The sequence below is a fragment of the Ciona robusta genome, chromosome 11 (assembly GCF_009617815.1).
Source record: "Ciona robusta chromosome 11, ASM961781v2".
NCBI classification, from domain to species: Eukaryota; Metazoa; Chordata; class Ascidiacea; order Phlebobranchia; family Cionidae; genus Ciona; species Ciona robusta.
In genome coordinates this window covers 4,473,985-4,500,337 of record NC_143245.1, presented here as the reverse complement: position 1 = coordinate 4,500,337, position 26,353 = coordinate 4,473,985, and the positions used below count along the sequence as shown (strand labels likewise).

At 32.5% G+C, this 26,353-nt stretch overlaps 2 protein-coding genes across 2 annotated transcripts; both read left to right on the top strand.

Annotated features, from left to right (window-relative positions):
- The first annotated feature begins 980 nt into the window (after positions 1–980).
- On the top strand, positions 981–26,117 carry LOC149728240 (NEDD4-like E3 ubiquitin-protein ligase WWP1). The gene is made up of 23 exons (XM_089888197.1): positions 981–1,469; positions 2,484–2,643; positions 8,653–8,777; positions 9,759–9,887; positions 10,550–10,654; positions 12,082–12,157; positions 12,474–12,610; positions 13,807–13,867; positions 14,736–14,831; positions 15,535–15,682; positions 16,640–16,772; positions 17,448–17,532; positions 18,447–18,578; positions 18,935–19,016; positions 19,759–19,919; positions 20,696–20,855; positions 21,724–21,857; positions 22,228–22,368; positions 22,850–22,970; positions 23,392–23,478; positions 24,185–24,299; positions 24,797–24,869; positions 25,227–26,117. The coding sequence occupies exons 1-23, from the start codon at positions 1,421–1,423 to the stop codon at positions 25,324–25,326; spliced, it is 2,610 nt and encodes an 869-aa protein (XP_089744323.1). The 5' UTR covers positions 981–1,420; the 3' UTR covers positions 25,327–26,117.
- Positions 2,651–6,598, top strand: LOC149728241 (52 kDa repressor of the inhibitor of the protein kinase-like). The gene is made up of 2 exons (XM_089888219.1): positions 2,651–6,121; positions 6,181–6,598. Exons 1-2 carry the CDS (start codon positions 4,078–4,080, stop codon positions 6,444–6,446), a joined length of 2,310 nt encoding a protein of 769 aa, XP_089744345.1. The 5' UTR covers positions 2,651–4,077; the 3' UTR covers positions 6,447–6,598.
- Positions 26,118–26,353: the final 236 nt, after the last annotated feature.

Here is a 26,353-nt window from a genome sequence, read left to right as displayed (position 1 = left end):
ACAAAATATTATACATAAAAAATATTGTATATAATATATGTATTTTTATTATGTTTCACTTTTATCACAATCAATGTGTATATGTAAATAAATAAATAAAGAAATATCGCTTACCTACAGTTCTTAAAATGCATCCATGCACACCCAAAAGGCCGAAATAACCACCAATGAAATGCAGTAATACACCATCAGTAACAACTAAAAAGCAATCAATACTAAGAACATAATTGGCATTGGGGTTATGTGTGTAACCAGTATTTAAACCAAATTTATGTGAACGTATTACTCCAAACCTGGAGAACATTTTTGAGGAGACCTCAGGCGTGAAAAACGGTTATTTTTCTATGCGCGTTGTTGGCGTGTACAATCACTAAAACTTGGTGTGTAAAACTCATCTATTTCCGTGCCACAATAGGAAATCATGTTTTTTTTTATTAAAGATTTGGTTAATTGTTTAGTTTTAGCATGTGTTGGACAAACTATGACGGGCATAAACAAAAGCTTGTTTACAAACTCCTGCATGTACCTTCCCTAAAATTTTGTTATTGTCTCTATCCCACAACTAATATAAAATATCTTATTCTTGAAATTTTTCTAATTACTTCACATTCATACAACAGCTGCCATATTAATAAAACTGTATGCCTAACTTTTTCATATGGCTAAGATTAAACATATACATAAGTTATGATTCAAAATCAGAACCTCTGCTTTACTAAAACAAGTTCAAGAAATAATATTCTGGGGTTAAACAGCTACCCATTTTCTCTGGCGTGTCAATAATAGGTAATATTTTAAGAAAAAACAACTATTAAATAGGCGTTTATGAAGCTACCTTTTCAGTATAGCTTTAGGAAGGTATCAGTATACCATTAGGAAGGTATGAGGTGTTTGAAAACACTCTTTCTGGATAAAATTATTTACATATATATATAAAAAATACCAGTTTTTATTTTAGTTTTAATATACCTGGATCCATAGGAGGACCCTAATCTTAAATAACAGATTAGACAGGCCTACCCAGGAATTTTCTGCACTGCATTAATCATTAAACTGTACAATTTACAACCAATAATTTGAATTTGTTTCATAGCAATGAGCATCCAAATTGTAGCCTCCCCCACATTTTAAAAAGTTTGACGCCTATGACTTTATCTATGCTTTTTCATACTACCTCTTGCTCTCATTATCACAAATCTCTTCCGCTGTTTTATTTTTCATATCAACATTTTGCTATTCCATTCACATTGCTTTTATCAGAATTTCTTCAATGAAATATCTATTTAAACTATGACTGGCAAAGTGGTTTATATATTCCTTTCTCTTACTTACACAGGTTGGTGAAATAAAAAAATTGAGTGTTACTGGTTTGCACATATTTTATTTTAAGTTCAGCATGCGACAACATGTGAGATAAGTGATGGACCAAAACGGATCGAATACTTATCTTTCTCAACTGAACATAACAGGTATATATATTAGGCCTATTCCTTATATTTATGTTCGTTAAACCAAGAAAAACTAGAGCCCAGATTAAGGTAATATGTATATAGAAATATTTGTTTAAATAAAAATAATGGCTAGAGCCGAGATTAAGGTAATATATTGAAATATTTGTTTAAATAAAAAAAATGAATGCTTGAAGTGACATGTCACTCTACAATTTTAAAACAAGGGTGATATCATACTTTTCCGCAACCCAGTTTTAGGAGTAAATACCTTTTACCCTGCTGTTACATTTTTATACAAGCAAATCCAAATATACTGCGTAACCACATAATTAAAAAATTGTATAGGCCTATGCTTAACTTTGACAATTATAAGTGTATCGGCATCTCAGAATGTTACCCCAGCTTTAACCTTTAAAAATCGTCTCACCTTAGTATTTCACTTTTAGCCAGTCACATAACCAGTATTTTAAAAACCACTTAAAAGTCAGTTATTCATGTAAAAAACTGTGTTGGGTCTCATAGGAAAGCTATTTCCATTGTCAATAATGAAAGGGACCTTGGATTGTGTCATTCAAATTATATTTTTACTTTTTTGTTACATTCATTCTACAGAACTGATTATTTGATTAAATTATTAGACTGAGACTGGTAATTCATATTTAATAATGTTTATTGCATTCTTAGGGGTATAAACACCTTATGATAATTTTAACAACATTTATATATATCCACTTTATAGACTTGAGTCTGCAATAAAGTTGATAGTTTGATTTCTGATTCAAAATGAGTCACTTTTATAAACACCTATCCAAATTTTTATTAATTGAACTAAAAAAGGCACAACTGGCCTATTTTTCCGCACATAAAAAAGTATCTCAAAAAAATATCTCAAAGTTAATGTCATTTCTGATTTAAAATTAGTCAATTTTATACACACCTACCTACCCAAATTTTTATTTAATTACTAACCTAATAAAGCATTGTTTCCCTAAACATATTTCCATGCTTATAAAAAATGTTTCGAAATTCCAGTTCTACGAGGGACAATTAAACCAATATCCGGTAACTGGATCTTTGGTTCACCTCGTGTTCCTGATTCTTATGTCACAATCACTATTGATGGACAACCTCCAAAGAAGACCGGGATTTCCAACAAAACCAATAATCCAATATGGGATGAAGCGTTCACATTGTAAGTTGAATTTTTGCATTTAACATGTTGCACATAGGAGCCTACCTTTTGAAAACTCCCAACTTTTGAAAATGTATATAAATATGAATATATATATATATATATACATTTTTGTTTCTATGCGTAGCTTTATTGAAGTTATTTCCTTGTTGTCACACTATTAGCTTTTAATAGGGAATAGGCTTATCATTGCACTATCACACTGTATAGCTTTATTTTAACACATGTTTGTGACATATTAAGTGTTAATGCCTTTATACTGGATGTTTATAGGTACCTTGATTTTTTCCATTGCATACATGCAAATCTTGCATACCCATGTTGGGCACCTATGGTGTTGCATTACCAATACATTGTGAATAGCATTTTCTTCTTGCCCTATGACAGAGGAATCTTTGGTGTGATAAAAATAAAATTTTTAATCCCGGAAGAGCCTATTCATTTATTATATACTATGTATGGTAGCAGAAGCAGCATGCAATTTTTCATTTTCATCATTTTGGCATTTCTGTTTCCTGAATTAGGCTATTATGTGTTTATTTGGGATGTACATTCAATAAAATAACTTAAACAAAGTCCTAACCCCATTATAACCTAGTAAGCAACTACATCTCTGTGCAACTGTATGTGTCATGGTAGCAAGCCCATAACATACTTTGGTTCTTGCTTATTGCTTGTATCTGTATGTTAAATATATGCAACAATTTAAATAAGTCTGTCACACTTTAATTTTGCTATTTTCTGGTTAAAATATATCTCCACTTTTTACAATCCAAGTTTTGACAGATTTGAAAAATCTAGATTTTATATAGATTATCACACAATATCCCCATTTATGATTTAATTTATTCACATTTCTACTTGTTAAACGACACTAAGTGGCTATTGATCCACTGCTTTAGCCACTAATAGCTTTTTCTAATTTATAATTATTTTTTATGAGATAAACAACAATTTAAATGCATAAAATAGAAAATATCGCCCATAATATAACTCGAATATATAAGTTTAAAATTTTCAAAATTATTAATTTAGGCATAGGCGGATCTAGGATTTTGCTGACGGGGGTGTTTATATTAGGTCACTCTACTATGTTACCACGCAACGAATCGGTACGCTCGCGAGTATCAGCGACCTAAATCTGTGCTTTTGCGCGGTAAATTGAATTGCCGTATGGTGAACGAAATAAAAATGCAGCAGCGTCAATTACCTGTACAAAACATGAACGTAATGGTCTGCTCTGAACAAATTGTATTGAAATACAGTTCCTTGGATAATAACAATCAGACATTGTTACCGAATTTCTTTAATTCTGTTTTCGTAACAATACGCATTATTCGCATGAACTGTTAACCTTTGCTCTAATGCAACTAAGTTAATATAGTTAAAGTATTTATAAAACGTCAAGGAATACAGTTAAGAATTACTTAAAAAATGAAACAGTCAAGTTTGCAAAGTTATTTTAACGTTAGCGAAAAAGAAAACCCGAGTACAAAGCGACCTCGTTTGACAGTAGAAAGTACAGAGACAGAACAGCACCGAATTGGACACGATTGCCAAACTTCAAATTTACAAAATCCCGTACTCCAACCGTCCACAGGTGCTTCAAATTCAAATCAAAATATTTCTTTGGGACAAAACACTGCTACAACTGACATTGGCCTCTATACTGCACATCCAAACCTGGTTAATGCCGAAATAAAATTACACTTTTTGAATAATCCGTGGGTTCCTGAAGAAGAATATGCATTTCCAATCTTTAACAGAACAGTAAACAGAAAAATTAGGAAGCAGTCCATTGCGCGAAGTTGGTTTTTTAAGTTTCCGTGGTTGGCTTTCAGCCCAAGTAAAAAAGGCTTATTTTGCCGCAGTTGTGTTTTTTTTGCACCAGCAACATCGCGTGGTTTAGCCCTCAGAAATCTTGTTCGTGAACCGTATGGAGTTACAGCTACGCAAATTACCAAAGCTATAAGTAATTTGGCGATACACGAGCAGGAAATGTACCACATTGATGCTACAGAAAAGGCAAACAGTTTTAAAAGGTTGTATTCGTCAAAGCGCGGAGATGTAGTTGATCGAATGGCTGCACACTCAAATGAGCTCGATGTTATGCGGCGTCAGTTTTTAAATTCCGTTGTTGAAACAATTAAGTTGTGTGGAAGGCAATGTCTACCTCTTCGTGGCCATCGTGATGACGGTCATCTAATCTCGGACGAAAACGCACTTCCTCAATCAAATGACGGAAACTTCAGGGCTTTGTTGCGGTTTAGGTCGGAAGGAGGCGATACTGCAATTACTGAGTATCAAAAGAAGGGTCCATCCAATGCACTGTACACCAGTAAAACAATTCAAAATGAAATTATACAACTCTGTGGGAATTTTATCCGTACTTCGATAGTGAAAGGTGTCAACAATGCGGGGTATTTCTCCGTACTTGCTGATGAGACGACGGACATAGCTGGAAACGAGCAGATGTCAATCACTGTTCGCTATTTATTTAATCGCTCGATAAACCCACTGTTTCCGGATTGGCAAGTGGATGAGGCATTTTTGGGGTTCGTGATGGTTGAGGATCTCACGGGCGAGGGATTGGCACGTACCATCTTGCAGTCTCTCGTGAATTGGGGAATTTCGCTTTGTGGTCTGCGTGGCCAAGGTTACGATGGTGCAGCCAACATGGCAGGTCGATTTCGTGGAGTTCAATCTATAATTTTGGAAAGTCACCCTCTTGCCTTTTACACCCATTGCGCTTCACACAGTTTAAATTTGGTCCTTATGCGCTCTTGTGAAGTAAGAGAAATTCGGCGTGCACTTAAAATTGTGTCCGGGGTTGTTACATTTTTCAGTTCCTCGTCCAAGCGGCAGTCAATTTTGCAGTCGGCGATTCGCCAGATGTTCAGTAATGATGCCACGATCACTGCAACCAAACTAACGAAATTATGCAATACCAGATGGGTTGAGCGCCACACAGCGGTTGTGAAATTCTTAAAATTGTACCCGGGCATTTTGCAGGCGTTGTTGCAAGTTGAAGAATTTCTCAACAATACCGTTGCTTCGCAAGCAGAAACGCTTCGTCTACAGATCACCCAATTCCCGTTTATACTGGCATTAAACACATTAAAGCTTTCCACGGAAATTCTGTTGTTTGTGACCAAAATTTTGCAGAAACAAAACATGGATATAGTTTCAGCGTGTGAAGAAATTGGCGACGTTAAACGTAAACTCGCTAGTCTCAACCAGGAAGATTTCCGCTTAATTTACGAAAATGCAAAATTACTGGCAGCTGAACATCGGATTAGTGTTCGAGCAAGCCGCTGCAGCGTAACGGAAATAGAAAATGAGGAGCAGATTTACGAAAAAATGTATTCTACAATGTTTGTCCCGTTTGTTCGATCACTGAAAGAAGGAATGGACACGAGGTTCAGCTCAATAATCTATAAGGCTGCAATTATTAATCGATTAATTCCTATATATTTACGTAAGTACTAACATAGGTTTAGAAAATTACCTTTAATTACATTCCTCATTGTTATTAAGATGGGACAGAGTGCGACGTCGGCATGTTTCGTGCAGTTGCTGAACTCTACGCTACTGATATTAGTCAAGAGACGTTTCTGCTTGAGGTGCCGAGGTGGCACCGTAGATGGAATACAGAAATTAGCGGGAAGCAATCAATTGTCGATTTACCCCATGATTTGAAAACTACATTAAATCATTGCAACCCCAATCTATTTCCCAACATTCTCAAGCTTTTAAAGGTGCGACCAAATATCACCAACCCCATTTATTTCCCAACATTCTAATTTATTTTGTTTCTAGATATTTTGGACATTACCGATCACAACGGCTACTGTCGAACGCTCCTTCTCTAACCTTCGTCGGCTAAAAAGTTACTTGAGAAGCACAGTGGTGCAAGATCGATTGTCTGGACTGGCTCTTATTAACATCCATTCAGATATAGACATACCCGCTGAAAAAATAGTGGAGGAATTTTTTCGAAAAAACCGACGCAAAATAAAAGCGTCTATATAATGCTTCTTCATACTTGTGCGACTTCCCTTTGTTGTTTCGTTTCGTTAATAAAACATTCTCTGCACATTGTTCAACTTCTGAATTTGTAACACCTCGTAATTTAAATTACCACGGCCTACTAGAGATAGTAGGCCGTGAAATTACCTAGGGGTTTGGTTACGATTCTTTTGTTTGCGACTGGTGGGTTATTTTTAGAAACGATTGTGGCGTCACTAATCGGTAAATCACCAAAAATGCGATCGATATATTGGCGAACCAATAATCAGTCGTGCTCTAATTTGGATAAATTGACTTAGTTAAGCTTTCTTTGCAACCCTGGCGTTCCGTAGCAAACAGGTATTTACGATCACGAATTACCGATTTCTCCTATAAGCTGCTTGTCCGTGTTGAAATAGCTAAAAAAGGTTTAATTAATGCATACTTGCCAGTCAATTATGTCGCTTTTATCGAAAAAAAAAAATTAAAAAAAAATTAGAAAAAAAAATTAAAAAAAAAAATTTTTTTTTTTTTTGAAGGGGGTGTTCGAACACCAAACACCCCCCTCTAGATCCGCCACTGAATTTAGGCATACACATCATAAAATTGACAGCTCAACAATACTTTATTGCTTGTACTAAAGTATTATGTGAATTCACCATCTATTAATGTCATTATCTGCACAACTGCACATAAATTTAGTTTGTTCAGTATTTGTTTAACTTGTATGCTGAATCCATATATCAATATTGGTTTCCTAATTACACCATACACACTTTATTATTCTAGTCTTTTATTTATTAATGCATTATGTATTCATATGTTTTACATCGATCAGTTTAAAGTTTATTTATTTCCTGTTTATAAAGTTTGTGGTGGCTGATGGGTGATAAATTTGTATGGTATTTAGATTTGCTTATAAAGATAGCACCAGTATTGTCATTTATCAATCATCATATTTAGCATTATGTAATACATATTAAACCTAATGTAAAATAAATAGCCTGATTTTGGTTGATAAGTTAATGAACCACTTTGAATGTAGCAACGAGATACAGTGTGTGTGTAAACATAGGCTATAATAATAGTCCAGCAGCTTTCTATATAGGCTCTACATTAATCATTATTAGGAACATACTCATATTAAATTATAAAATCGTAGAGTGGGAAGAAAATACACTTTTAGCACATAACATCCAAACATCTGACCCTGTTTTGAACAATTAACAACGGTCTATGGGAGTTGAGAAAATGGGGTTTTATAATTCTTTGAAACTTCTTTGTTTACTACCAAATAGGACCGGAAAAAAAATGAATAGGTTTTCCATCTTCCTTCACCTTACTGTACATATGTATATGCTTTGTTGCCCCAGATTATTTTATATTTCCTATAATCTGATATTCAAGCTTTAGAATCCCTTTTACCTTACCTACCTTTCCTGCATGGGGATTTTATTGATTAGTTTTTTTATAAGTTATTTCCCAGCTATAACATTTCATTGGTTTATACCTACATTCTACATATATGACATATCAATATATCATTAATATGGTTATATTTATATACATGCTATAAGGGTATCAGGGGTTTACAGGTATATAGTATGTTTTTGCTTTACCGCTGGTATATATCCAAGCATAACCGGTTTGGCTAGCTTTATGCTGTAGCAAAATATGTTTATAACCTTATTGGTGGAAATTTATACAGTTTAATAAATATGATTACCTATTACTTCCAATCCAGAAGTGTATATAGTAGGGTGGGGAAGATGGGAAACCTGTACCACATAATATTGATATTCAGATAAAATGATCTGTTTTAAACAATTAACAACGATCCATGGGAGTTGTGAGGATATGGTTTAATAGTTTTTATATAAGTTTACTACCAAATGGGACAGCAAAACGAACAAAAAAAGGTGTCCCATGTTCCCCCATCCGCTATATATGTACTCATTATATAGCATTTTACACATCCGTTAAATTCTTGTTTCATCTCAGATTGGTGAATGTACAAAGCATCATTGAGTTTAAAGTTTACAATTACTTCTCAATGAGAGCAGATACATTGATTGGAGCAGCAAAATGTGATATTCAAGATATTCTGAAGAAACATAATGGAAAAAGTATGTTTTTATATCTCTTTTAATGGTTCACAGGGTAGAATACAGTACAGGTTTATTTATTAAGTGATATTGGAACTATTAAACTTATATGAGGTGTCTGGACTTGCTGTTCCATATGTAGTAAAAATCTTGAACACTGGATAGGGGCATGTGTATGCCCCATTAGGTTCTTAATGTCAAACAGTTGATTCTGTGTTTTCTGAACTACTGATTGACTGTAGCAATGTAGCGAAGTCAAAACAAAAACATAATTTAATATTATCAATTATGATTCATACCACCCACCGAATACATATCATTATACCATCATATATACCATGAATGAACATAAAACATACATACACATTGTCATATTTTTAATGAATTCAATACCAGTCATATACATATACTCTTTGGCAACCAATTGATAAGTTGTATTCATGGTTCTATAAGCCATTGGTAAGTTTGTAGTTATTGACTGTGTATTCACATAGCACAACAAAAAACGTTTTAAGTGAATGTAATGGTTCTAATGGAGCATATGTGGCTGTGGCCCCTTAGGATTTGTGTTGTTGTTACTTACAATATATAAGCTTTTAGAGTTCGCTTTGTCATCCCTTTATTTTGATTTTGTATGTCTTTGTCTTTACATTTAGTATTCAACAATGAAATAATTACAAAAGCATTATGTATTAATATTTTCTTGACGGACTACTGCATATAGAAAATAATAAGTTACTAGAAGAGATGACAGCATTACCTATATATTAAATATCAGTTTTCGCTTTATATATATATATATATATATATATATATATATATATATATATATATATGCATATTAGAGCTTGTTGGGCTAGTAAAATATGGAGGTTTTTAAATAAAAATTGATAACAATCTTTTTAGAAAATAAATGTTCTTTTTTTTTTTTTTTTTTTTAAATATTTATATATATATATATATATTATGTATATAATATTTATAAAAAAATGTATTCCACAGTTGAAAGTTTAGACCTTGCTCTTAACCTTATGGTTCCCAATGTTTCAAAGCCATCAGGAGAGCTTCAAGTACAACTTGATGGCTTGGTTGTTCAACAGCCGCCACAACCATTAACCAATGGGACTTCAGGTACAGTTTACGACTTTTATTGCCATAAGATTTTTATCACTTGCCTGATGGCTTTATGCCTATATCAATAAAGTTTATTTCACGATAGCTAGTGTCAGTAACTTTTAACAGCCGCCTTCATAGGTGTAATTATTTCAAATGGTTGTAGTTGCAGATGTCATTGTAATTATAGTAGTTCAGCTACAATATGTGATTTGTGCTTTTTAAACTGGTAGAGCATAAAAGTTCTGGTATTTTTGGTCGAAATATTATATTTTTTTAGAAAATAAAGGTAGGCCTACAGTAGTAAAAGCAAAAAAATGTTTGTAGAACAGAATTGCCTCTTGTTAGTTTAAATAGGCTCGTGACTCGTCACTGCAACCATTGTTGGCGTATATGTCCTTGGACAAGACACTTAATGGCAATTGCTCCAACCCAGTGGTCACTAATGTTTTATCCAAATTATCAGCCATACATAAAAAAAAATATTCCAAAAAATTACACAAAGTAACATACATGGTAACGCATAAGCTGGCACGAGGTGTATGAACACCCATGTTAGAACGACTGTTGTTTTCCCACCACCCAAGGACAAAGCATGTTACATTCATTCATCCAAATAAATTAAAATATTCTATATATGTTATATTATTTTGTTAGTTATTAAAGTCGACTTACAACAGGGTTGAATATGAATGGCGATCAACATAACGAACCATCAACATCAGCTGTCCCCCCCGCACCCCCGATTCCTCCCCGCGTTGCCCCACCTGTCCCCCCTCGTCCAGGTAACTTGCGGCTGTTTTGAAACATCATCGTCACATTTTCAGAATTTTTATTTTTCAACATAATCAGACAATCTGCGTAATATTGTTAAATTCAGTTAAAATTTTAGTTGAAAATTATTAAGATCTTAATGATGTATTGATTCTATTGAATGCAATATACTTGTCTTTGCTTGTTTGTATGGACGCATAGCAGAAGGAAAGCTGTTTAGGGCAGAAACACGACCTGCTAAAACATGATGTCTGCGTAACATGTTAAACTTTAAAGGGCCTAAACACACCCCACGTCACTTTTATTTTTTATGGTAAATTCATAAAGCGACCGTTTTATTGATTCCAAAAATACTTTGCTTATTAAAATTGGTCCAGTATAGGCGGAGATATTCGTCCTCAAACAGTGATCTCTAGCGCTATCTTTTTTTTACTACGAGCTCCGTGATTGTGACGTAGGAACGTACTAGTCACGTGACTGATTCATTCGTAAAAGCGAAACCTGCGTTTTTTTGTGCTTTTTTGCGTTTTTTTTGTTCTCTCGTTTTTCGCTGAAAACACTGCCTCTCGCCTTTCTGAATGAGAGCGGCCACGCTTCAACAATTTTGTTACGTGTTTGTCACGTGGGTAGTACATTTCTCAATTTTTTTCGCCACGCAACTTTCAAATCAGTTTTTTGAATTTCACGGTGTTTGAGCTGGAATATCTTTGGTTATACAGAACCGATTAAAACAAGTAAGGTGTCGTTGGAATTAGAAAAACACACTCTATCGATTAAAGCGAAGTACATTTGGGGTGTGTTTAGGCCCTTTAAGTTAAAAATTATTATGACCTCATTAATGTATTAATTCCATAAAAAGCAATATACTTTCTTTTGTTTATTTGTGTAGTCACATAGCAGCAGGGATAAGCTATTTAGGCCATGGAAGTGGCCTGCTCAAACAAATAATGTCATGCCTGTTGCAAAGATTGGGTGACATATTACCCCGAACCCCCTTATCTTATGCCATGAAAAATGGTTAAATAAAAAACACTGGTCTATACCCGTAATTTAATCAGTAAAACAGTTTGCTTTTCATTAAACTTAGGTAAAGTATTCTTGATCAAAATTTAATTCAACTCAAATTAAACAAGTTGTAACATGCCGTTGAAATGTTTTGGATTTTAAAAACTATGTCAATATTTTCTGGCTTACTGCCATAGGTTTGTTTATTGAAAAGTGGAATAGTATCAACAGAATACACATGCCATGTATTTTACAGATACTTTATATATTATATATCAATTTAATATCTTTTATCAGCGTAAATCAAGTGAAACACTTATTTCAAGTGATTTACTAAATCTGTAAAAAAACGATTCGGCCAAACCAATTACTTTAGTTGGCTTGTCACTGTATATCTCTTGTAGCACTTATTTATAGAAATATTAAATAACAGAGGCAGGCGCTGAAGCGGAAAGCACGCCATCGCCGAGTTTACCTGAGCGTCCGGTGCCTACCCCTCGCGCAAATGGGTAAGTATAATATTTCTATGGTTGTATAATCTGTTTGTAGAATCTGATATATAATTCCAAATTTTCTATTTTACAAGAAATCATAGCTGTTGTATAATGTGTATTGTATTCTAGCATTCAGTCTACTAAATGTTTTATACACATTTTTTAGCTTTTTTTAATTGTTTTTAATTCTGTGGATTCATTATTATTATTTATTACATTATATATATACATATTTTTTTTATATGTGCATATAATATAATGTATATATATATGTTTTGTATAATTTTTTTCTATCTGTTTTTTTTTTAATTTGTAATTTACCCAATTTCAGTCCCCATCCGAACCCCAACCACCCCCGACCCCGTAAACAACCCCCATCTCGACCCCCACCTGCCCCTAACAGCCATGCACCCCGACCCAACCACCACGCTGCCCCACCCCCCAGCAGTAACACAGCCCCAGTTGTGGGTAAGTTGTTTATTATGATTTTATAACTGGAATTATGTTTTTTAACAGTATATACTATTCTGTTGACTATTATAAACTGTAATAACTTTTTAGTTTGTAACTTTACTTTAAATTTTCTGGAATTGTATAATTATTGTTAGTTTTATTGTTATGTTATTTAAAGTTATTTTATTGTTATTGTAATGGTATTTCAAATTGATATTGTATTGTTAATAAAGTAAAATTCTTGTTAGCCAAACAACTTCATGCTTGTTTTTCAGGAAAGTCATTTTCCCAATATTTTTAGTTAGTTTTGCAACAAAATTTTAAGACCTAATAAGAACTTTTTCATGTAAAAAATGAGATCCAGAAATAATTTATAATACAAGAGTAAAGCTGAACAATGCAGCAGTTTGACAATGTGAACATTAACTTATGATTTATCATTGCTGATTTTAATCCTTTTTTAAACTGTTTTTGATTGCACTTCACATTAAATTTTATGTTCAAGCATAGTTTACCAAACTATAGTTGATATAAAATGAAAATTAAATAATGTTTCGTCATTTAATACAAGTAAGTTAGGCTATTATTTGCTGCATGCATTTAGTATAGTTTATATGTAATTTTTTTTGTAAAATTGCCTTAAAAATGCTGTTCAGAATGTCCCACTTTGGGAAACCCTGTTGTAGTAGTAGTAGCCATTTCCTTTTGTTTATCAACTGTGTATAAATTTGTTTAACTGTATCTTGCTGTATTCTACTTGAAAGGCTAACATATTATGTTTTATTGTTTTCCCTACAAACTTAGCAATCCTTGTGTTTTATTTAAATATTTGCTTTTTTTTATTACAACTAGAAAAAATTTTATGTTACACTTTATATTACAACAAGGGAAAATGATAAAAATGACATAAATTACAACCAGAAAAAATGATCAAAAACGCAAAATCTTTATTTGGCTTTTTACTTGATATTACAACTAGAAAAAACACATAAACATGACCTAAATTAAAACTAGAAAAAATGATCAAAATGACAAAAATTACAACTAGAAAAAAATTTAAAAAAAGAAAAAGAACAAAAGATCAAAATAACCCAAATTACAACTAGAAAAAAATTAAAAACACAAGATCTTTCATGTTTACCTCACACACACAACTGTTCCCTGCATCACCATCAACATACAGCCCACTGTATTAAACTCTTCTTCTACAGGAGCAGTTTCCTCATCCGCTGCAACATCCAACTCAAACAACCATCCTCCGTTACCAGCTGGGTGAGTGGCTTCATTCTTTAAGTTATTGCTTTTTTATTGCTGGGGTGGGGGAAGATGGGACACCTTTAGGACATAATATCCAAATACTCTGATTATGTTTAAAACAATTAACAACGGTTAATGGGAGTCGTAAGGTTGTGGTTTTATAATTTTTTGAACGTTCTTTGTTTACTACTAAATGGGACGAGAAAATTGGGTTAAAAGGTGTCCCATTTTCCCCCATCCTACTGTATTATTATTTTTACACCGTATTAACTGTGCTGTGGGGAATTTTGTAAATCTGATTCTGATCTAGTGTCATGAACTTGTAACCATGTAACGGTCTGGTTTAAGTGTTGCAAAATATGTAACAAAAAAACACAATTCGTTGGAAATGATAATTGATTTTTGTTTTTTATTTATTTTGTAGTAATTGTTTTCCTCAACGTCACTTCGATATTAGAAATTTTTACAAAGATAAGTAGAAAAAAAAGTATTATCACAGCAATTTGCAAGCAAAGCTGTAGCCAGATATACCAGTATATGTTAGTGTTTTGCATTTTAGTTTTTTATATTATGTTTTGTACATTATTTGTGAGAGTTTTATTGTTGTTGCAAATTGCTTAATAATACATTTTGGCTCAGAAACTTGACACGTACCAACGTTTAATGTTAGTAAAATGACATTTTTAAGGGTTTGGTTCTTAAAAAAATCACAATAGTTAGAACAAAGCATTTTTTTGTTGGTATGCCCCTATAAATATCACATTAAACCTGGTCACAACAGCATTGAAGTGATGGGTTTGTTACTTTTTACAAACAAAACAACAGCTTTTGTGTCATGGTAATAACACCATTGGAATTTACGCTATTATTTATTTCCACGCAGCTGGGAAGTTCGTATTGATAGAATGGGCCGAATATATTATGTTGATCATAACACCAAGACAACAACATGGGAGAGACCAGAACCACTTCCAGCAGGGTATGTCTAGTATTTGTATCTTTTTATGCACTATAAGTTTCGATCTCCACCAGTCGTAAAAAAAACTTGTGAAAAAAAGAAAAAAAAAAATTTTTATTGGTAAAAAAGTTAAAATTTCTTTTAGGTGAAATAATTTTTGGTAACAATTATTGGAAAGTTTTCTTTTTTTTTAAAACATTTTTTCTTTTAAAATACATTTTCTGCCTAAGAGAGTATTTTTAAAACTTTGCTTGGTCACGTTTCAATAGCTTTATTTGGTTTGGTTGCCTAGTAATGGTTCTGAAAGCATTTGTATGTTAATACAGGACCAAATTCTTTTTTTTATGATTGATATTTGTTTAATAGATGAAATTTAGGAAATTACAAAATTAGGTCATTTCTCATTAAATTGTTCCATGTTATTTAGGGCATAAAAAAGGCACTGGTTTAAAATGTTAAAAATAATTAATAAAAATACAATTTGGTTTTTTATTATACTTGGATTAACATATTTTTGATAAAAAGGTTATTGCAATTTAAATTTAAACAAAAGATATATATATATATATATATATATATATATATATATGTATATTATAAAAAATTCAATTGAAATTTTAACAAAAACAACCTGTTTTGATAAAAAGTTCAATTGAAATTTTAACAAAAACAATATATTTTTGATAAAAAAAATCAATTTAAATTAAAAAAAATTGTATGCTAGATGGGAGAAAAGACTTGACAGCAGAAATAGAATATATTACGTGGACCACAACACACGTACAACAACCTGGCAACGCCCAACGTTACAGCGTGTGCAAAACTTCACTGACTGGAGAAATCAGCGGGAAAATATTCAAAACCAGCGTCAGGTGGGTAGTCGTGTGGCTTGTTTGTTGTATCTTGTATATATTAAACTTTTTATTAAAGGGAGGGGGGTGGGGGTGGATGGGACACCCTTTAATTTTTTTCTTGTCCCATTTGGTAGCAAGCAAAGTGCATTTAAACAATTATAAAATCCTATCCTCGCGACTCCCATAGACCGTTTTTGCTTGTTTAAGGTGCAATCAGGATTCAGGATATTTGGATATAATATGCTAAAGGTGTCCCCACACTACTATATAGTGTTTACTGTATGTTAAGATAGGTACATGCTGGTCACACCAATGTATATATACATATATATATATATATATATATATATATATATATATATATAGAAACACAATCTTTTAGGTTTTCTAAAATTTTTTTAACAACTTTACTGAGCTTTAAATTTGAGATATCCCAATTATTAAATTTTTTCCATCAACTTTTCTAAAACTGTCATTTTTGTTGTAATATACAAAGATTGACAGTTGTTCCAAAATGTTATGGGTACACTTACATTTTCGCTGATTAGAGACTGAATATCCAAATTTTCCAATCACATTGTATTGTCATTAAGGTGTAACTGTCACGCCTTTTACTCAGAAACATTATTTCTTTCTTTTTTATCAATAATCGTGTTTTAACAACTGTTGTTTTACCGTTACTACCCGTCTTTTCGCTTATATAAACTCTCCTCTTCGTTATCGTGACCAAAAGACAAAATCAATTTCATTCATTTATTCACTTATTCATTTATGCGTTTATGCGTTTGTTCGTTTATTCGTTCATTTATTTATTTATTTATTCAATTATTCACTTATTCATTCATTTATTCGTTCGTTCATTCGTCCGTTTGTCCGTTCGTCCATTCATTCCTTCATTCCTTTATTCCTTTATTTCTTTATTCATGTATTAATGTATTCATTCATTCATTCATTCATTCATTCATTCATTCACAGGCATTCAACCAGAGATACCTGGTATCACCTGCAGCATCGGAAGCAGCAGCATCAACTTCCACATCCACTCCTCAACCTCCGAAACCTCCCCAGCAACCCGAAGATGGGATGGGGGTCCTCCCTAAGGGCTGGGGTAAGTGATTTAATCTTTAGGGGTCAAAATATTGGGACTTTTACAAGGGTAGTGAGTAAAAAATAGTTTTCATCGTTGTTAATATTTTGTTTTGTGAATCCTTTTAAAGCTTTTTGGGATTTTTTCTAGAGATTTTTTAAATAAAAAAGTCTTTTAAAGAGAGGATAAAAGTATAATAAAGATACTGTTTGTTTTGGGTTATTTAAAGACTGTTTTACGGTTTTCTATACTGTCAGACTTCATGTAACAAATTATATGTTTTGTGATGGTATATTAGTATTGGGTTGTTGTGAATAAGCTTAGCTGTATTTCTATAATTCTTTATTCACTATGTCATTAATGGTTTATTGTTTAAATATTCATTTAAAATAAAGGCCGTAGACACCTGTTATAATTTGTCAAATTTGTTTATTACCTTAAACAAATGAAAATTATCATATACGTTTAAAAAATGTGCTGTATATTCAAATTTAATTTCTATACTATGTATTACCACATTTATATACTATGTATTAAAATATATATCAAGTATTTACATATATACCATGTACTAAAATATATATTATGTATTAACATAAATATCATGTATTAAAATATATATTATGTATTAACATATATATCATGTATTAAAATATATATTATGTATTAACATATATACCATGTACTAACATATAGAACGAAGGGTGGAAGCAAACGGAAGAGTTTATTTTGTGAACCACAACACGAGAACAACGCAGTGGGAGGATCCACGCACACAGGGGTGGGTGGCTACTATGTATTCACAACTCAAGGCTAAACGATATTATTTTTTACCGATACTTTAACAATATTTGCCAATATACTGAAACACATAATATGATCAGTATTAATCAAAAATTAATACCTGTATTCAAGATACAGCAGTTTATAGTAGAAAAAATTGGTTGGTCTGCATGTTCTTAGTAGGTAATATCGGTGAACCGATATATCGGTTGAGCTCCATTCACAACCACTATGTACTTCATAGGATAATGTGTATAGTGGGGTGGGGAAAGATGGGACACTTTTTATTCTAGTTTCTTGTCCCATTTGGTAGTAAACAAATAATTATTTAAATGTTCTTTGTTTACTACCAAATGGGACGAAAAAACTAGAACAAAAAGTACTATGTGCTTTATAGGATAATGTGTATATAGTGGGGTGGGGAAAGATGGGACACTTTTTACTCTAGTTTCTCGTCCCATTTGGTAGTAAACAAAGAACATTTAAATAATTATAAAACCGTATATTGTGTGCTAAAGGTGTTCCATCTTTCCTACTATATAACTACCATGTAAAAGCAATATACATTCAATGTATAGTAAATAAAGGAAAAACATTGTCTATTCAATATATGTATGGACAATTATTATGAAACTATAGTGTTTTCCAAGGAGAGTTCGACAAAAGTAAATCTATTTCATTGCATAGTTACCTAAATACAAATCCAATGTATGTTTTACTCACAGTATGAAAAATACAAATACAATGTAGTTTTTACGCGTAGTCGGCAAATTTAAACCAACTGTAACTTACACACAGTATCAAAAAATCGCAATCACTGTATATTTTACACACAGTATGGCAATTTCAAAACCACTGTATATTTTACACACAATATGAAAATTTCAAAACCACTGTATATTCCGTCCACAGTATGATAAACGAGGAGCCCATGCCTCAAGGTTGGGAAATGAGGTTTACAAACGAAGGAGTTCGTTATTTTGTCGACCACAACACAAAACAAACTACATTCACAGATCCAAGGTCTGGTTCTAAAACATCTGGGTACGTCGCCGTTGTTTTTATTTTCCTTAACTTGTTTTTATGTTTCACAAACTAAACTTCAATTAAAGTCAACAGTATTTTTTAAACAGTACCTCTAAATATATTTAAAAAAATTGGAAAATAACTTATTTTTTTATCCAAAATATATAAATCATTTATTCACATACTTGAATTAAACATTTCTTGTTAACTATTACTTATAAAGTATTACTTATATTATTGTATACACCCCTAGCAGAGGCTGCAAACAACTACGGTTTTTGCATTATTACTGTCATGTAGTTATTTTTTATATTTATTCTTTTTTATGTTGATATTGTTGTAATTCTATTATTCACACCACCACATTATAACAGTCGAACAGGTTCATATGGCGTTCCAATAGCTTACGAACGGAGTTTCAAGTGGAAACTTGGTCAATTCCGTTATCTCTGTCAGGTATGAATTATTAATGTATTTAAATCCTTATCTTTATATTCTATTCTTCTTAAATCTCATTTTATTCATGATTGCTATCCCTGAAATAAAGTGCTACCAATTGCCAGTCTCTATGCCCTTTTTACTATTTAACCTATATTTCACTTTATATAGTAATAATTACGTTATTTTTGTATAAAAATTTTAATGCTTTAAGTTATTCATTATTTTAAAGTGTTTAAAGAAAGTTAAACATTTTTAGATTGCGGCGAAAAGTTTGATACAATATTCTATTATTTTCCCATTTTCTATTATTTTCCCATTTTTTCTCCTAAAATGTTTCATGGAAAACCTAATAAATGCTTTCTAATTAATTTACTGGTAGTGGGACACGTTTTTTTCCTTTTAAAACTGTTGTATTAGCACCGGGGGACATCAGGGAAAATAATAACATCATTTTTTAAATATTATATTTCGCAGCCCTGTAAAAATCAAAGAATGTTATAGAAAAAATGCAAAAACCCCACCAATAAAAGGAAAAGCACAAACTATCAAATACCTTGAAAAACTGCTGTACGCCATTACGCATGTTTGAAAGCTTTAAGGACTCTAGTTTTAGAACAGCTGCTATAGTGGAATAAAAAATTAATTCAACACAGGCTTGGGTGTCCAAAATATACCATTGCCAGTAGAGACCTTGAGTTTAGGAGACCCTATATACTGATATTCCATTCACTTATTTCAATAATCCCATTTTTCCCAGTCGAATGCGTTGCCCAGCCATGTTAAAATCAACGTTTCTCGCCAATCTATATTTGAAGATTCTTTCTCCCAAATCATGCACCTACAAGCATATGATCTTAGGAGGAGACTTTACATCATGTTTAAAGGGGAGGAAGGTCTTGATTATGGGGGCGTGGCAAGGTATTGTGATGTCATAAGTGTTTTTTTGTGATGTCTTTATGGTTTATTAAAAGAAAAACGAATATTGTAGAATTTTCTTAAAATCGTGAAACTTTACTTTTTTCTTGTATAATGTTACACAAATTTCATTGACAAAACACTTTTATTTGATATTAAAACATTAATGATGCCTTGTACAGAGTAAATTAGCCCAAACACATGTGCATAGGAGCACATAATAAACAAATTTAACTATACAGACAGTTTGTGCCTTTGTAAATATGCACAACACTAAAAATAAAAAACAATATTTTTTATTCTTCTTATTTGCCCAACTTTACCCTGCATTCATTTATTACATCACAATCCGATTATTACATCGTATAAAACATTCATATCATTATCACAATGCGTTTTAAAGTGAAACTAGATGAGCATAGGTTAATTATAAACGTAGGTGTTTGGTTTAAATATCCATGTTTTATGCTATAGTTGCAAAAGAACTTTCCATTACTATTATAAGGTGCTGTTTTATTCTAAAAATAACTCAATTCTATGTTAAATTTGGGCTAGAATGGCGATAACTGCCATAACAAATAATACAAGTCTAAAAAATAAACGGTATCAAAACTATGTAACTCCTTTAACTTTCTGTTTTATTTCTATTCTATGTGGGCGAGGTCCCGCGACATGGTACGACATGGGTCCTAGGATTTAGGCCAGACTTCTGGGATTTACGTCTACTTTAACCCTTATTTTCATTACTAAAAGTAAGGTTTGACCTGTATTATTTGCAGAGAATGGTTTTTCCTCGTTTCCCACGAAGTGTTGAACCCGATGTATTGTTTGTTCGAATATGCAGGAAGCACGAACTACACTTTACAAATCAACCCAGCATCAACCATTAATCCTGACCATATGCATTACTTTAGATTCGTGGGGAGGTTTATTGCAATGGTAAGCATGGGTGTAACGTTTTAAAATCTTTAAAAGTTTGCGGTGAAATGGTTAAAGTCTAGTTACTCAAAAATTTAAAGTTGGAGTTCAAGTCGTGTTATAGTTAAGTGCAAAAAAAATGAAAATATTTATGACAAATTTCAGAAACTATATTAATGAATAAGGAATACCGGGGTTGTTCAACCTTTTGCATACACTCTAGTGGGCACTAATGGTTTGTCTAAATAGAACACCTGTGTTGTAATGTCTGTCTTCCATTTGACGTGAGGATAAATTAGTAAAATTTAGGTTTCAATTTTATTCTATGTGGGTGAGATCCTAAAGGGTGACAGGCTATGACACCTGAAATTTATGCCAGAGTTAGCCAAAATATCCCAACACCCAGGGTGCTATAACCCAGTTAGTGGCCTCTGGGTTGGGAAATGTCGTCAAATCTCTTGTCTGAGGACACATACACCGATCAGTGTCCGGTATCGAACCTAGTATCATTGAGTTATGATACAATGGAAGTAATATATAGCAAGGTGGGGGAAGATGGGACACTATATCACTTTATTTTCTTACCACGTTTAGTAGTAAACAAAGAAAATTCAAATAATTATCAAACTGTATCCTCACGACTGCCATAAGCCGTTGTTGATTGGTTAGAACACGTTCAGGATATTTGGATATTAGATGCTAAAGGTGTCCCACCTTCCCCCACCCTCTTATACTTCTAGTCAGAAATTTTTCAAAAAAAATGTTTGTTTTTTTAAATTAATGAAAAATTTTTTTGGGGGGTTTAAAAGGGGGGGGGGGTCACGACTCCTGAACCCCCTGGCTGCGCCACTGCTTCTAGTTGTAATATTTATTCATGTTTACCCTCCAGGCACTCTACCACGGTAAATTCATCGACACTGGCTTCTCCCTTCCCTTCTATAAGAGGATGTTGAATCGTAAGTTGACGATCAAAGACATCGAGTCCGTGGACGAGGAGTTCTATAACTCCCTCGTGTGGATAAGGTGCGTTAAATGATTTGTTGCTATGTCATAATAATACGTCAATGGTTGAAATTTTGTAGTTTTTTGTGTTTTTAAACTAAACGCATATTAAACTATAGGTTAGTTATTTGTCTTTTTAAATAAAGTATTATTTGGGAATTGACTTCAACTATGTGCAAACCTTTGTTCCAATTTAACTTTAAATAATAGAGAAGTTATGCTTATAATCAACTAATACTACAGTATATATGATTTACCGTAAAAATATGGTAAAAATTTAGTAAAAATAAGAAATGCTAAAAATTAATCAATTTATGACAAATTCTGATAATAAAATTTTTCTTGTTTTTTTTATATTTATTTTTTAAACTTTTCTTGTATTTTTCCACAGGGACAACAACATAGAAGAATGTGGGTTGGAACTTGACTTTACCATGGATTTTGAAGTTCTTGGTAAAATAGACACCATAGAGCTTAAGGATGGCGGTGAAGACATTCCTGTCACTGAGGAAAATAAAGAAGAATATATAAGGTTTCTATGTTATACCATTTTTTGTTTCTATGTAACTGTATTGGTTTTTTTTAACGTAATTTTAAAAAGGTTTTATGTAAAATATTAGTATTTTTTCTTTCTTTTTGTGTTTATTATATGTTCATTTTCATGTTTATTATAATGTATACAAATAAATATTATTATAGAGAATTTTCATTTTGAATTAAGCTATCTCAATTATTATTCTATAAATCAGTTCTTATTTTCATGGAAGATGGGACACCTTTTCATTTAATTTTCTCCTTCCATTTGGTAATAAACAGAGAACACTCAAAGAAATATAAAATCGTATCATCTCAACTCCTACAGACCGTTGTTAATTGTTTAAAACACGACAGGTAACTTGATATCATATGCTGAAGGTGTCCCGTCTTCCCCCCACCCCACTATATATTATATAAAAATACATGTGTTATTTTGTATCATACGATTCTATTTTATATTATTTCTATCCCACTAGGTTGATGATTGATTGGAGGTTTTCACGAGGTGTCGAAAAACAAACAAAAGGTTTTCTCGATGGATTTAACGAGGTTGTCCCTCTTCAGTGGTTGCAGTATTTTGATGAGCGAGAATTAGAGGTAAGATTTCTATGTTTTTAATGGAATATTAGAATTTCTATTTTTTAGTAGGATAATAGGATTTCTATTTTTAGTAGGATATTAAGATTTTATGTTTTAATAGGATATTACGATTTCTATTATTTACTAGGATATTAAGATATCTTTGTTTTAGTAAAATACTAACATTTCTATGTTTTGTGAAATTTTTCCGTTTGTTAAAGATTTCTATGTTTAAAGTTGGAAGTGTATATTTCGCTAATATTTCTATGCTTGAATAATATTTTGATTTTTTCTACATTTTTCTGTCCGAGTAGGATTTCCATGCATTTTTTCCCCCAAAAATCACATTTTTAACTAAAGCAAATGATTTAAATCAGCATAAAAAGTTCTTTAACAAAATAATAGTTTAAAAGCAATAAATTTCACTTTAAATCCACAGTTGATGTTGTGTGGAATGCAAGAGTTCGATGTTGAAGATTGGAGTCGACACTCAATATATCGAAACTACACCAAGAATAGTAAACAGGTGTTTATTACCTTATTTAATTTATAAGATTTTATGTTATTTTTGTTGTTGTCTGTGTTTCTGAGATACTACAGTACATGCTCATTCATATGGTACAGATTTGTTAAATTAGTTGTTGTAAAAATACGTTCAAACAAAAGTGAATCTCAAATGCACACCAGACGTCTAGACTTATTTTATTACCTGTTTTTTCTGCTTTTCTTGCCAGGTTTTTGAATAATTTTCCACCTACACCAGATAATCAAAAATAATTCATGTAATAGTGCTATAATCCAATTCAATATAAAGTGTTCTCAAACTACTGGTGTCATTCTTAGTTCTTAAAAGGCGTCACATACTCTGCTATTTTTTGTATGAATAAACCTAATTTTGTTCACAAAAATTCAAAAAATGCAATTAAGAAAACTTTTTCAATTTTTTAAATCGTTTGTGTGTCCTTAGTTATAAAAATAATCATAAATTAATTCTTTGTGTATCTTTATATGTTGTGTTGGGAAAAATGGGACACTTTTTTATTCTGTTTTCTCGTGCCATATGGTAATAAACAAAAAACATACAAATAATTATAAAACCGTATCCTCACGACTCCCATAAACCGTTTTTAATTGTTTGAGACACAATCAAAATCTTTTGGTATTATGCGCTAAAGGTGTCCCATTTTCCCCCAACCTACTGTATCATTTACTTCATACATATCCTGTTTAAGGTTCTATGGTTCTGGCAATACATTCGCGAGATAGACAATGAAAAGCGTGCTCGGCTGTTACAGTTTGTATCTGGTACATGCAGGATCCCTGTTGGTGGATTTGCTGAACTCTTAGGTGGGTTGTTGTGTTTTGTTCAATTCTAAGGTTGTTCTGGGGTAACGGGCCAAATCTGGCCTTTATCCCAGGTCCTTAAGGACCTCACCCATACAGAATAGAAACCACTTTATAATTGGTGGATATTAAAAATTTAGAACAAAGTAATAAAACAGTGCCGTCACCAAACAAGTTTTAAACCCGTTTTTTTTTTCTACTAACTGTTTTTACTGGGAGCTGTATGCTATGATACCCTTTGTTGTGGCACTGGAAATAATTCTATCTTCTTTTTACAATGGAATATTCACTATATTCCCTGTAATATGCTCTTGTAAAAAAGTTAGTATGATAATAAAAAATAAAAATTTTAATATATATATTTATTTTAATTTTTACCAAATGAATTAGAACAGAACCTATTGATTTATTAGGTGTAAATAAAACTTCTGTTTCTCTCCTAATTTTATTATAAATAACAGAATTACAGCACTTCCAATTTCTTTATATCTATTATACAGGTAGCAACGGACCACAGAAATTTTGCATTGAGAAAGTTGGTAAGGAAACCTGGCTTCCACGAAGCCACACTTGGTAAGCATTCATATAAAAATTATGTATTACTATTTCTTGTTTTCGTTTTTGTTTATTTAATAAAAAATTCATAAAATAATAAAACACACCCCGTGAATGTAACTTACTTTATCCTCCTGTGGCTGGAAAATGACAATGGGTAAACATGAGTGTTCTGTTTCATACACCTCGTGCCAGCTTACGAGTTACCATGTGTGTTACTTTGTTGGTGATTTCTTTTTTGGGAGTGTTTCATGTGTGGCTGATAATTTCGACTACCCATTAGTGATCACTGGGTTGGAGCAATTGCCGTTAAGTGTCTTGCCTAAGGACACTTTTTTATCACTCATTTTTAACAATCCATTTTCTCCAATTCAGTTTCAATCGGTTGGATCTGCCTCCTTATAAAAGCTACGAACAATTAAAGGAAAAACTAACTATGGCAATAGAAGAAACTGAGGGCTTTGGCCAGGAATAAAACCGAAGTATTTACGATGATAAGTTCAGCGTCCTGGGCCCAGTATTAGCGGTGGGACCACTAATTACTTGTTGAGTAATTACGTAGAGTAGAGCCCTAGCCAAAATGTATAATTTTATATTGCGTTGTTCAATTTTCGTTTCTCGGTCGAAACGAAGTCTTTTTTCATTATCACGTCATAGTACTTAGCGTTGCGTGAAAGGATGTGACATCACGTCACAGGAGTGCAATCGGAGCTTTTTAATTGGTCGGTAGCTCACTGCTGTGATGACGTGGCACGAGCTCATTGGTCGCTTAGCAATGCAATGTGATGCAACACAAGAGTTCTCGCATATTGAGCGACGTATTTTATTTATCCACTCATAATGGTCATTGTTGTAGAACAATGGTTCACCCTCAGACCGTCTGAACTATGCACTTTCCAAGGAGCTTAAGTTTGCTCCGTTGCGTCATAATAGCTATTTGGTATGACGTCAACTTCGCTGACGTCATTTTAATTCATTTTCACTTCTTACGTCATAATAAGCATTCAAGGTCATTTTCTTTATTTAAAACCGGTGTTTTTATTTTTTTTCATGACGTCACGCAGTGGGACCGGGATTCCTCTGTAATGACGTCACAGCCATTACTCTGTGTGACCGTCATCATGGTACGTCATAATGCAGCATTGTCTTTCGACAAAGCTGTTATAGTCTGGTTTATAATTGTGATTTATGTTGTAAAGATTTGCAAACATATCTGTGTTTTATGCTGTCTATTGTAAAAAATAAAGCACCACAAATATAAAGAAACTATTTCTTATACCTTATCACACTTAACTTATGAGGCGCGAAGCACCACAAACTTAAGATTATTTTTCTATTTTAATCAATTTTCTGGCGACTGTTAAAACTTTGCGCGAAGTACATTCACCAGCTACCATGTTATGGTGTATGGTGCGTACAAACGCGCTATATTATAATGTCATCGTGATAATCAACGCTTCAGTGGAATGTACGAAGTGTCAAGCGCGATGAAACAATAGCAT